This window comes from Giraffa tippelskirchi, chromosome 9, assembly GCF_054371585.1.
Source record: "Giraffa tippelskirchi isolate mGirTip1 chromosome 9, T2T-mGirTip1v1.2.pri, whole genome shotgun sequence".
Taxonomy (NCBI): domain Eukaryota; kingdom Metazoa; phylum Chordata; class Mammalia; order Artiodactyla; family Giraffidae; genus Giraffa; species Giraffa tippelskirchi.
Window position 1 is genome coordinate 53,503,401 of NC_137283.1, and position 12,774 is coordinate 53,516,174.

Consider the following 12,774-nt stretch of genomic DNA (forward strand, 5'->3'; position numbering starts at 1 on the left):
ATAGCATTTTCATTGTCCTTTGTAAACCATTCTTAGTGATTGAAGTCATAAAAAAAATTTTTTTTTTTAATCTAAGTGAACAGATAGGCTTGGAGTTTTATCCCCATTGTAGGTTTTCCCGAGTGGTTCAGTGGTAAAGAACCCCCCTGCCAATGTAGGAGATGCAGGTTCAGTCGCTGAGTCAGGAAGATCCCCTGGAGGAGGAAATGGCAACCCGCTCCAGTATTCTTCCCATGAACAGAGGAGCCTGGTGGACTACAGTCCATGGGATCACAAAGAGTCGGACATGACTTAGCGACTAAGCAACAAACAAACCCGTTGTAGAAATGAGCAGACAGACTCAGAAAGATGAAGTTTTGCCCACTGTTGGCAAATTACTGCCCATTGCATGATGTCTCCCAGTTTTCAGTTTCTTTCCTTCTGCTCAATTAACCTCAGTAGATTTCTGAGTTTGGTATGGGACAACACCAAGATACAATATTATTTGGCTTTTTTTTTTTAGTACAGTTGTGTGTTGCACTGTAAGAAGTTCAGTTAAAATTCCTAAAGTGTTTGGAACTCTTATTCCATTGTTGAAATTTGAAAGCTGTTCAACGTTTTAATTTAAAATCTCCCATATCCTCTAAATTACCATTGTACCCATTTTACATTTGGATACCTAAGAAAAATGTTCACTATACAGTGACATTAGGGAAAGAACAAGAAACTTATCTGTACTGTGTTTTTGACATGCCAGTAATTATCCTGATTAATGCTACAGTTTTTGACATACTGGTATGTTTTCTAAACTTTGTTTCTATTTTTATTTACATTATGAAATTAGATCAGTTTACAGGAAAGAACTAGTTAACCTTAAAATCTCATTTATATCTTTTCAGACTCACTTTTAAAAAATTTTTATACATTTTTGAAAGGTTATACTCTATTTGCAGTTATTGCAAAATATTGGCTGTATCCCCTATGTTGTCCAGTATGTCCTTGTAACCTATCTTGTACTGAATCGTTTGTACCTCTTACTCTTCCACCCATGAATCATCCCCTGCTATTATGTATCTTGAACTCAGAACTGTCCTTCTTTTTAAAACTTTGGTGTTGTAAATCCTGCCTGTGTCTAAACAGAGGAAGTTAACAGCAACTGATTTAGTTAAGATGATAGCTGTATTTCCTTAGGAAGCTGTTTTCTTATCCATTATCTGATTTATATCACTGACATATACAGAAATAGAAACAAGGTTACCGAACATCTGGTTGATATTTGACAATGATCAACTCTCAGTTACCAGGACAGTGAGGCAGAGGGTTTCCTTCAGTCCCCACAGCAACTCGGTGTGCCCTGGGGACTGGCATCGCCTTTGCTGTTGTTGTTCTGTCGTGTCCGACTCTTGGTGACCCCATTGATTGTAGCCTACCAGGCTCCTCTGTCCATGAGATTTCCCAGCAAGGATACTGGGGTGGGTTGCCATAGTTAAGTAAGGAAAATTGTGTCCATCAGGAAAGGATCCATATCTTTAAAGGAGTTATTATTTCTCTACTTAGCAAACTCTCCTAGTATCTTTAGAATACTTACAACCTTCCAAAATGTAATGTATATAAGACCACATATTATATAATTTACTTAAGAGGTATTATATGTTTTATGTTTTATGACAGGCTGTTGCAGTGCTCAAATTCATTGTGATAGTTTTTTCTTTTTCTTTTTTTTTGATAATTTAAAACACATTTTTTTTCTCCCTTAAGGTTGAGCTGTTTGTAGAGGGGGAAAAAAAAATCCTCCTACATTTTATAAGCTGCTTATACTCGTAACACAGATTAACTTCCCAACACATAAAGGGAATACTGGAAAACTCTTGCATGATTAAATATGCCCCTGGAGGGTTAAGTTTTTCCACATATTTTTCAAGCCAGAGCTATTAATAATGTTTCAGCATCAAACTTTCTGTACATCCTGATTATGGGGAAGGCCTTCACTCATTCTACCCTGGCCATTGGTTTTTTCCACTTTGTCCACATTTGTAGCACTACAAAATTATCTGTGGAAACACAGGCTTGAAATCTCCAGGTTCAATTAAGGTCCAACAAAAAGTCATCTCTGAAGTTACTCCAATTTTTTTTTTTCAAAGTTTTTGTCCATTTTTCATTCCCATGCCTTTTTTTTTTTTTTTTTTTTGCCTTACTGGAAACCTGGCACAAAGAAGCTGTTTAATGAGTTGAATAGTTCACTCAGAAATAAGCGGTCACTGGATGGACCTAGAGATTATCATACTAAGTGAAGGGAGACAGAGAAAGACAAATATGATATTGCGTATATGTGGAATCTAAAAAAAAAAAAATGATACAAATGAACTTATTTACAAAACAGACTTCCACAGACAGAGAAAACTTATGATTAACAAAGGTTTATGGTAAAGGGGGTATGGATAAATTAGAAGTTTGAGATTAGCATACACAAGATACTATATATAAAATAGATGTTCAACAAGGACCTATTGTATATAGCACAGGGAATTCTACTCAGTGTTCTATAATAACCTATAAGTGAAAAGAATCTGAAGAAGAATAGATATATATGAACCACTCTTCTGTACATCTGAAACTAATACAACATTGTAAATGAACTATATGTCAATTTAAAAATAGCAATGTTAATGTCATCTCTCTTTAAAAAAAATGGGATGATCACTAAACACAGAGCTCTTGGCATTTTGAAAAGGGTCACCTAATTTCTATGTACATTTTTCCTGAGATAACATTCTGGTTTGTAAGGAATCTCGTAATTACTGAGGAATTCAGTTATTAAGTGCTTTTTTATCCAGTCATTGGGTTGTCAAATTAATTTACTGTGGCTAATCAGCCAAAGAGTGTACTTTGTTGATGCCTTGGCATGTAACAGTCACCCCCTGCTCCTCCAGCTCTCCAGGATTACACTTCTCTGTGCCTGCAGCCTGCAGGTCTATCCTCAGCAACCTCAGGTCCCTTCATGGGTACTCACTTTTGTTGTTCAGTTGTGTCCAACTCTTTGCAACCCCATGGACTGCAGCAAGCCAGGCTTCCCTGTTCTTCACCATTTCCCAGAGTTTACTCAAACTCATCTCCATTAAGTCGGTGTTGACATCCAACCATCTCATCCTGTCACCCTCTTTTCCTCCTGCCCTCAATCTTTGCCAGTATCAGGGTGTCTTCTAATGAGTCAGCTCTTCGCATCAGGTGGCCAAAGTATTGGAGCTTCAGCTTCGGCATCAGTCCTTCCAGTGAATATTCAGAGTAGATTTCCTGTAGGATTGACTGATTTGATCTCCTTGTTGTCCAAGAGACTCTCAAAAGTCTTCTCAAGCACCACAGTTCAAAAGCATCAATTCTTCAGTACTCAGCCTTCTTTAGGTTCAACTCTCACATTTGTACATGACTACTGGAAAAACTACAGCTTTGACTATACAAACTTTTGTCGGCAAAGTAATGTCTCTGCTTTTTAGTATGCTATCTAGGTTTGTCATAGCTTTCCTTCCAAGGAGCAACTGTCTTTTAATTAGTCACTAGAGCTTCAAATTATTTGACCCTTTCTGGCCAGTCCTCAAACTTCGATGGATTGTTAACTATCTTTCTCCCCAAACTCGTATTTTTTGTCCTGAATGGGGGTTTTAGATTGTCCAGCAATTTTGTGCACCACTAATCACCTGCCCCTCTCCCATTCTCCACCCGGATGTCCCAGACCATCACTATCCTCCTCAAGCTCCGTGGCCCACCACATCCCCTTCTCTGGCAGCAGATGACCTCACCGCCTGACCCCAGAGCTGACTGGTCCTCACTGGACCTCCCTGTCCAGACCCTGGGGCTCCCCAGCACCCAGCTCCCTATTCTCCTTAACTTAGCACTGTGGCCATTTCCCTGGCCCCTACCTACACACTTCCTGTGCCCACGTGGGGCCACTGCTCCCCTCCAGATCCAACTTCCTCATTAGGATGTTAGAGTCCTTCATCCTTTTCTTTTAAGACCTTTCTCTAGCACCAAAGGAAAAAAAATAAAAATAATTTGAGATTATGATATTATACGAATAGGTAATATGTGCACATGGTTCAAAAACACTCAAGTAGTGTAAAAGAATATACAAAGGCAGCTACTTGTTGTCAGGTGTATATGTGTGTGTTTGTGTTCTTCCAGGGATACTATATGCAAAAACAAGCCCATGCATGTGTGCATTTCCCTTTCTTCCTCTCCTACACTTTTATTTTATTTTATTTATTTTTATTTATTTTTATTTTTATTTTTTTTTGGGGCCAAGTAGGAGAATTTTCTCAAGTGCACCATAAAAGGTATGTGCATATGGTAGACGTTTAGTTCCGTATACAGTGAACTAATCAGGCAGAACAAAATTAACTTTTTTAGATGATTGACTTGGGGCCTGAATTATCCAGATAGGTTGTATTTATAGTCAGCCCTCCATTTATATTAGCTTTGTTTATACACAACTTGAGAGTGCCTGGATTTAAATCAAGAAAATTTTGTGGTAGTAGAACACAAAAGAGACAAAAAATCCAAATTTTATACAAGTTGCAACTTGCTAAATACAAAGGAAACATAGTTTATTTAACTGATCTTATGCAAATTGTAGCATTCAGTTTTATTTTATTTTTTTTATAAATTTATTTATTTTAGTTGGGGGCTAATTACTTTACAATACTGTAATAGTTTTTGCCATACATTGACATGAATCAGCCATGGGTTTACATGTGTTCCCCTTCCTGGACCCCCCACCCACCTCCCTCCCCATCCCATCCATCTGGGTCATCCCATTGCCCCGGCCCTGAGCCCTTGTCTCATGCATCGAACATGGAATGGTGTTCTGTTTCACATATGATAATATACATGTTTCAATACACCTTTATTTTAAAAGCATTAGTACTAGATTCATGGTCTGGATATTGCTTTTTAATACATCTCTGTCTTGGAAATCAGTTTATATCAGTACTGTAGAAATGCCTCATTCTTTTAATGCATCCTGATTATGTCTTTGACTGTAAATATACTTCAGTTTAGTTAGTCAGCACCTTTTAAAGGGGTGGTTATTTTGAATCTTTTGTTGTTGCAAATGGTGTTGCTGTGAGTATCCTTGCGCATTAGCCTTTGTGCCCATGCAAATGAGATATTGGAGAAGGAAATGGCAGTCCACTCTAGTATTCTTGGTTGGGAAATCTCATGCACAGAGGAGCCTGGTGGGCTACAGTCCATGGGGCCGAAGAGAGTCGGACACGACTGAGCGACTGAACAACAACAAAGCAGGATTTAAGTGGGAATGGTGTGGGCATGCCACTGAAGAGTCAGCGTTCTCATGGTCAGATTTTCTTTAAAATGTTCACCTTATAAAAGAAAAAAATAGCTGAATATTGAAAGGTTGTTGCTGAACCACAAAAGACGCCGAGATTCTTGGCCTCCGGAGAAGAACTCAATCCAGGGCCAGTGACGAGGCTTGATGGCTCAGAGCTTTTGTGTAATAAAGTTTTATTAAAGGTTAAAGGCGATAGAGAAAGCTTCTGACATAGACATCAGAAGGGGACAGAAAGAGTGCCCCCCTGCTAGTCTTTAGCCGGATATTATATAGCTACTAGTAGTCTGCTAATTAGAGAAAGGAAATGTCTCAAAACTCAGAAAATGGCACCAGGCCCTTCACCCACAACATGCATTTTGAGATAACATTGACACAAGGTGAGTTGTCCCAGGCCATAAAACGATTGACATGAATCTTGAAGAAAGGTAGGTGTCCAAGCAAATACAGTCTCATTAACACAGCTTAAGAGAACATTTGCGTGAGTAAAACATGCTAGTTTGTCGCAACCTACTTGAAGACAGAGTCTAGGGTAAATACATAGTTTGTTAACATGGCTTAAGACAAACATTTCCATAAGAAAAATACGTTGGTTAGCTGGAGGTTTGAGAAAAGTTAAGTTCAGGTGGAACCAGGTGTCGTCATGGCAACACAGAATTTTAAAAGAAACCGCTTTTTAAGTTTGTATAGAGAAGGGGAAAAAATATAACACTGGTAGTTTATTTCCTCCTGCCACTTAAGAGAGAGAGAAAAAATGTCTGACACTTGCAGCCTGTTTCCTCCGTGTGGAGAACCTTCCTGCCTGTTACCTTCTCAATATTAAAGAATATTGGAAAGGGGGAAGGGATCACAATTCTGCAAGCCTCAACAACAACAAAAATTCTCTGAAAAGTCTTTGAAGTGGAATTGCTGGATTGAAGGACTTATACATTTTCATTTCTGCATGGAGAAATTTTTTAATTCTTTTTTCTGTATTTTGTGTCATTGCTTTTCCAAACTTTCCGTTCATGTGTTGATTTCTTGATGTATCATCAGTGTCTGCTGTGTATTTGAAGCAGTCATCTCTTTATTTCCTCTGAGTTTTGAGAGAATTTCCAGGGCATTCTGGTTCATGGTGTGCCTTCTGTAATTCACAGTTTCTACCATCATTGAATTCCTAAGTGTGGTAATCACTTTTAAGTAGTCATGTTCTTATATTGTTCTCCTCAAAAGACTACCGGTCTCATATCTTTTGATATTTTTAAAAATAAATGAATTTCTTTGCTTTTGGCTGCACTGGGTCTTTGTGGCTTTGTGTGAGCTTTCACTAGTTGCAGTGAATGGGGGCCCATTGTGCCGGCTTCTCTTGTTGCAGAAGCTCTAAGGCGCAAGGGCTCAGCAGTTGGGGTGCACAGGTTCACAGCTGTGGTGCACAGGCTTAGCTGCTCTGTGTCATGTGGAACCTCCTTGGACCAGGGATCAAACCCTCATCCCCTGCACTGGCAGGCAGATTTTTATCTACTACGTCACCAGGGAAGTCCCTCTTTTGATCTTTTGATCAAAGGACAATGTATATATGAAAAAGTGCCTGATGGTTTTTCACCAGGTGTACCTTTGTAACCAGAACCTAGATGAAAGAAGGTTACCAGCACCTCAGACCCTCCCCGTGCCCTATTCCAATTACAGTCCTTCACTGCATAACCACACTCCTGACTTCTAACAGCACAGGTTCACTTTTTTAAAACTTGATCTTGTTGTGACCCTGTAGTGCATGCTGCTTCTCCCTTCTCTTGTTTAACGGTGTTTGTGAGAATCATCTGTGCTGCTGCTTGTAGTTGTCGTGCGTTTTCATGTCTGTGTGTTACTCCATGGCATCAATAAGCCACAGTTTGTTAATTCAGTCTACTGTTGATGGACACTTGAGTAGGTCCCCATTGGGGCTGTCATGAATGGTGCTGCTGTGGACGCTTTTGTTCAGGTCTTCTGATGCACCTCTGTGCACATTTTTTTTGTTTGTTGGTGTTGTTCAGTCGCTCAGTCATGTCCGACTTTTTGCGACCCCATGGACACAGCAGGCTTCCCTGTCCTTCACCATCTCCCATAGTTTACTCAAACTCATGTCTATTGAGTCATGATGCCATCCAACCATCTCATCCTCTTTCGTCCCCTTCTTCTCCTGCCTTCAATATTTTCCAGCATCATGGTCTTTTCAAATGAGTCAGCTCTTCGCTTCAGGTGGCCAAAGTATTGACGCTTCAGCATCAGTCCTTCCAATGAATATTCAGAACTGATCTCCTTTAGGATGGACTGCTTGGATCTCCTTGCAGTCCAAGGGACTCTCAAGAGTCTTCTCCAACACTGCAGTTCAAAAGCATTGATTCTTCAGCACTCAGCCTTTTTTGAGACTCTCTTGATCACAGGGCATACAAATATTAAACATCTAAGGTGGTTATCTTATTTTGTCTTCCCATGAGAATAGTGTTTGTTCCATATCCTTGTGAGTACTTGGTATTTTCTGTCTTGTTCATCTTGGCCACTCTGGTAGGTGTAAAGTAGTCGTTCATTGTGGTTTTTAGTTGTCACTTGTAATGTTGAGCAACTTTTCATATGTTTATTGGCTGTTTGGGCAGCTTTTTTGTGATATGCCTGGTGAAATTCATTTTTACATTAAAAAAAATCGTTTTTAATGCATTTGACTAACTGGTAGGTCTCATTTCCCACCTTTTGTCCCTTCCTTTCCCTTTATCCTTAAAAAATTTTTTTCTTGGCTCTTCTCTTACCTATTATTTTGTTTGTTTGTTCTTTTATTAATTTATTTTTAATTGGAAGATAATTGCTTTACAGTGCCCTGTTTCTGCCATACAACAATGTGAATCAGCTATAAATAAACATGTATCACCTCTCTCTTGAGCCTCCCTCTCACCAACACCCCCATCCTACCACTCTGGGTCATCAGAGAGCACAAGCTAAACTTTCTGTGTTATACAGCAACTTCCCACCAGCTACCTCTTGATAGTGTATGTATGTCAGTGCTACTCTCTCAATCTTTCTCTCTCACCCTTTCCTTTCCCTGCTGTGTCCGTGAGTCCATTCTTGACGTCTGTGTCTCTATTCCTGCTCTGCAAATAGGTTCATGAGTACCATTTTTCTAGAGTTCATGTATACACATTCAGTTCAGTTCAGTTCAGTTGCTCAGTCATGTCCGACTCTATGCGACCCCATGAACTGCAGCACGCCAGGCCTCCCTGTCCATCACCAACTCCTGGAGTTTACCCAAACCCATGTCCATCGAGTCAGTGATGCCATCCAACCATCTCATCCTCTGTCATCCCCTTCTCCTCCTGCCCCCAGTCCTTCCCAGCATTAGGGTCTTTTCCAATGAGTCAACTCTTCGCATGAGGTGGCCAAAGTATTGGAGTTTCAGCTTCAACATCAGTCCTTCCAATGAACACCCAGGACTGATCTCCTTTAGGATGGACTGGTTGGATCTCCTTGCAGTCCAAGGGACTCTCAAGAGTCTTCTCCAACACCACAGTTCAAAAGCCTCAATTCTGTGGTGCTCAGCTTTCTTTACTGTCCAACTCTCACATCCATACATGACCACTGGAAAAACCATAGCCTTGACTAGATGGACTTTTGTTGGCAAAGTAATGTCTCTGCTTTTAAATATGCTATCTAGGTTGGCCATAACCTTCCTTCCAAGGAGTAAGTGTCTTTTAATTTCATGGCTGCAATCACCATCAGCAGTGATTTTGGAGCCCAAAAAAATAAAATCTGACACTGTTTCCACTGTTTCCCCATCTATTTGCCATGAAGTGATGGGACCAGATGCCATGATCTTAGTTTTCTGAACGTTGAGCTTTAAGCCAACTTTTTCACTCTCCTCTTTCACTTTCATCAAGAGGCTCTTTGGTTCTTCTTCACTTTCAGCCATAAGGGTGGTGTCATCTGCATATCTGAGGTTATTGATACTTCTCCCAGCAATCTTGATTCCAGCTTGTGTTTCTTCCAGCCCAGCGTTTCTCATGATGTACTCTGCATATAAGTTAAACAAGCAGGGTGACAATATACAGCCTTGACGTACTCCTTTTCCTATTTGGAACCAGTCTGTTGTTCCATGTCCAGTTCTAACTGTTGTTTCCTGACCTGCATACAGGTTTCTCAAGAGACAGGTCAGATGGTCTGGTATTTCCATCTCTTTCAGAATTTTCCACAGTTTATTGTGATCCACACAGTCAAAGGCTTTGGCATAGTCAATAAAGCAGAAATAGATGTTTTTCTGGAACTTTCTTGCTTTTTCGATGATCCAGTGGATGTTGGCAATTTAATCTCTGCTTCCTCTGCCTTTTCTAAAACCAGCTTGAACATCTGGAAGTTCACGGTTCACGTATTGCTGAAGCCTGGCTTGGAGAATTTTGAGCATTCCTTTACTAGTGTGTGAGATGAGTGCAGTTGTGCAGTACACATTACACATTAATATACAGTATTTGTTTTTCTCTTTCTCGCTTACTGCACTCTGTATAGCAAGCTCTAGGTTCATCCACTAAATTGCAACTGACTCAAATTCATACCTTTTTATGGCTAGTATTCCATGGTATGTATGTACCACAATTTATGTCATCTGTGGGTGCACAAGGAAATAATTGCCCATTACTTTTCTCCTAAAAAGTGAACTTTAGAATCAGCAGCCTCTACTCTTCTAGAATTTTTAGTGAATTTGCGTGTAACTTATTTTGTCTGAGAAGTACTGTCATCTGAATTGGAAAATGGTATTGTCGTTCTTTCTAAGAAAGAGAAAATGATACATACTAAACCCTCACTGTTTTTTGCCTAACATATTGATTTTTCCCATATTTAATTTTTAATTCTTGTTTTAGTTCCATTTTTGACAGGTGATTATTAGAAGTAAAAATATTTTAATATGCATTTAAATCCTACCTCCCTCTTAACATATATGTAATATACTTCTATGGTGGCTCAGGCGGTAAAGAATCTGCCTGCAATGCAGGAGACCCCGGTTCAATCCCTGGGTCAGGAAGATCCCCTGGAGAAGGGAATGGTAACCCACTCCAGTATTCTTGCCTGGAGAATTCCATGGACAGAGGAGGGCTATAGTCCATGGGGTAAAAAGAGTCGGAAACAACTGAATGAGTAACACTTTCACTCATAAATGTCTTTACAGGTTCTCGATCAGTATGAGCGAGAAGGATTTAATTTCCTGGCGAAGGTGTTTAATTCTTCACATTCCTTCTTAGAGGACTTGACCGGTCTTACGTTGCTGCATCAAGAGACCCAGGCTGCTGAGGTAAGACTTAACACAAGCATCTTGTTCAGAAGACAGATGTGTCTAAACCCTGTTTGATATTCAGATTTACAGAAAAGGAAGGAAGCGGTTAATTATGACTGTTTTCCTTAGAACCAGATTGCTAAGTCAGTCTGCTAGTCATCAGTAAATGAGCGTTTTGCAGTTGCTGGATGCTGCTGTGCGCAGGTTGTTGTGTGGTGGGTGCCAAATGCACAAAACTGCTGATGAAGAAACTGTGGGTTATTGATTTCCAAGCACCCCAGTTCTTTCTATCGAGCAGCATGCCTGTGGCCATTGCAGAGTTGGCTGTGATGTCCATACGTCAAAATGCAAGTCAGGGAAGACACTGGACTCTGGCCATGTTCAGCGAGAACATGCCTGGTTTTTATTTCACAAGCGAATCTGTCCTCTTGGGCCACTGAAGCCCACCATGAAGTGGCTTCCTCAGTTACAACCTAAGAGAGTTTTGTTTTGCTTGACATTTAGAATATTTTGCAAATCTTAATTTCCTGGGTTGCTACAATTGTGGTTTGTTTATCTTTTAAAGACTGGGATTATAGGGTAGATGATCATTTTGCTTTTCCAAATGCTTGCTGTTCTCAGAAGAGAGTATGCTGCGTATGTGTGGCACTGCCCGGTCTCTTGGCAAAACAGTTCCTCTAGGTGGATGCTTAGTCGTTCAGTGTGTCCGACTCTGCGAGCCCATAGACTGTAGCCCACCAGGCTCCTCTGTCCATGGGATTCTCCAGGCAAGGATACTGGAGTGGGTTGCCATGCCCTTCTCCAGGGGATCTTCCCAATTTAGGGACCGAACCCAGGTCTCCTGCGTTGCAGGCGGACTCCTTACCATCTGAGCTACCAGGGAAGCCCTCAAGATGGATGAATGAGATTAAATTGACACATCCCCCTGACCCAGCCCTCTCCCACAGTAACCTGGGTAAAGAAGCTCTTAGGAAAACATGGCCTGTCGTAGCGTTTCCCTAAGCTACATAAGAAAAGCCAGAGTGCCTGTGTCGTTTGGGAGTGGGACATTTGTAGAGTTACCTTCAGCCCCCTAGTCCTGTTCATTGGTTACCATCTGGGGCTGTGTATCCTCAGTATCGGGGGAGGCCCCAGGGGTCAGTGAGTGGTGGGCAAGCCCAATACCGGACTAGCTGGTGGTGAAAAATCTGCTGTTTATAAGAGTGGACCTAGCACCAAGTGTAGGAAAACCACATAGAAATACCAACATGAAATCTTCCGAAGCTCTCAGCAGATGGAAGTAAGAGTTTTCACCTCACCATAGAGGCGTGATGGCGCTTCTCTAGTGCTTGTCGTAGAACCGAAAGCAGTTCTTCATCTCGCCCCGGTGTCCTCTGGGCATCCAGCAGATGCAGTCTTCCGCTTGTGACCTGTGATCAGGCCCACACAGAGCCTCTTAGCCTCATTCTCAGCAGATGACTGGCGTCTCTGCAGGCCTTTAAGAGACGGTGAGACTTTCCCCAGAGCTGTGATTGGCTTCCCAGAGAAGGTTCGGAATGTTATGTCGATCAAGGCTGCATTTTGTCTCCTGAGCAGGGCTGATGGTGAGGGACAAAAACTTACAGGTCTTTTCAACCACGCGGGCGTTTAACTAGTTGGCTGGGGGATTTTTCCACCCACCTAGAAATAATTCACATACTTCTTTTTTGGTTGCCTAGAAGAACTGCAACTTGATATTGACCCCATCGCCGCCGCCTACCATGTTACACTCTTTAAAAACAGAACGGATGCTAGGATAAAGGGTAGATTCGTTGATCAAACGTGGCTTGTTTTATGTTTTAGTTGGTCAAACATTAGTTGCCTTTTCAAAGACCCAGAAGGAGAAGGGGCAGTTTAAGAAAGCAACAGCAGTGAGATGGTAGGGCAGGAAGAGAGAGTGATCTCATCCACAAGTCTGAGTTTTCTTTTTGAAGCTTTCCTCCATTAAAGTACATTTATAGTTCTGCAGTCATAAGCCACACATAGGTTTTAGATTAGAGATGGTAAACTGGTTGGCCTGTGACCAGATACAGCTTACACGTGTGTTTTGTTTGGCCTCCCATGTGTTAAATTCTGAATGAAGCCAACATTTTAAAAATTATGAGTTTTACATAAAAATGTGAGTTTTCCCATTTCCAACTTCTTTGCAAGATCAGATCCGGCAACCCCAGGC

General features: G+C 41.0%; 1 protein-coding gene across 30 annotated transcripts in view; it reads left to right on the plus strand.

Moving 5' to 3' along the window:
- ATG7 (autophagy related 7) overlaps positions 1 to 12,774 on the plus strand; it is a 512,414-nt gene that overhangs the window by 340,541 nt on the left and 159,099 nt on the right. For 29 of the 30 annotated variants that reach the window (XR_014064308.1, XR_014064309.1, XM_081526092.1 and 26 more), the window contains one exon: positions 10,479 to 10,601. Coding sequence is in view for 28 of the 30 variants with exons in the window: in XM_081526092.1 (XP_081382218.1) it covers positions 10,479 to 10,601 (123 nt within the window). In the remaining 2 variants the exon portion in view is untranslated. Of the gene's footprint in view, positions 1 to 10,478; positions 11,189 to 12,774 lie in introns of those variants that run through there. The other variant, XM_081526102.1, reaches the window with a different exon arrangement.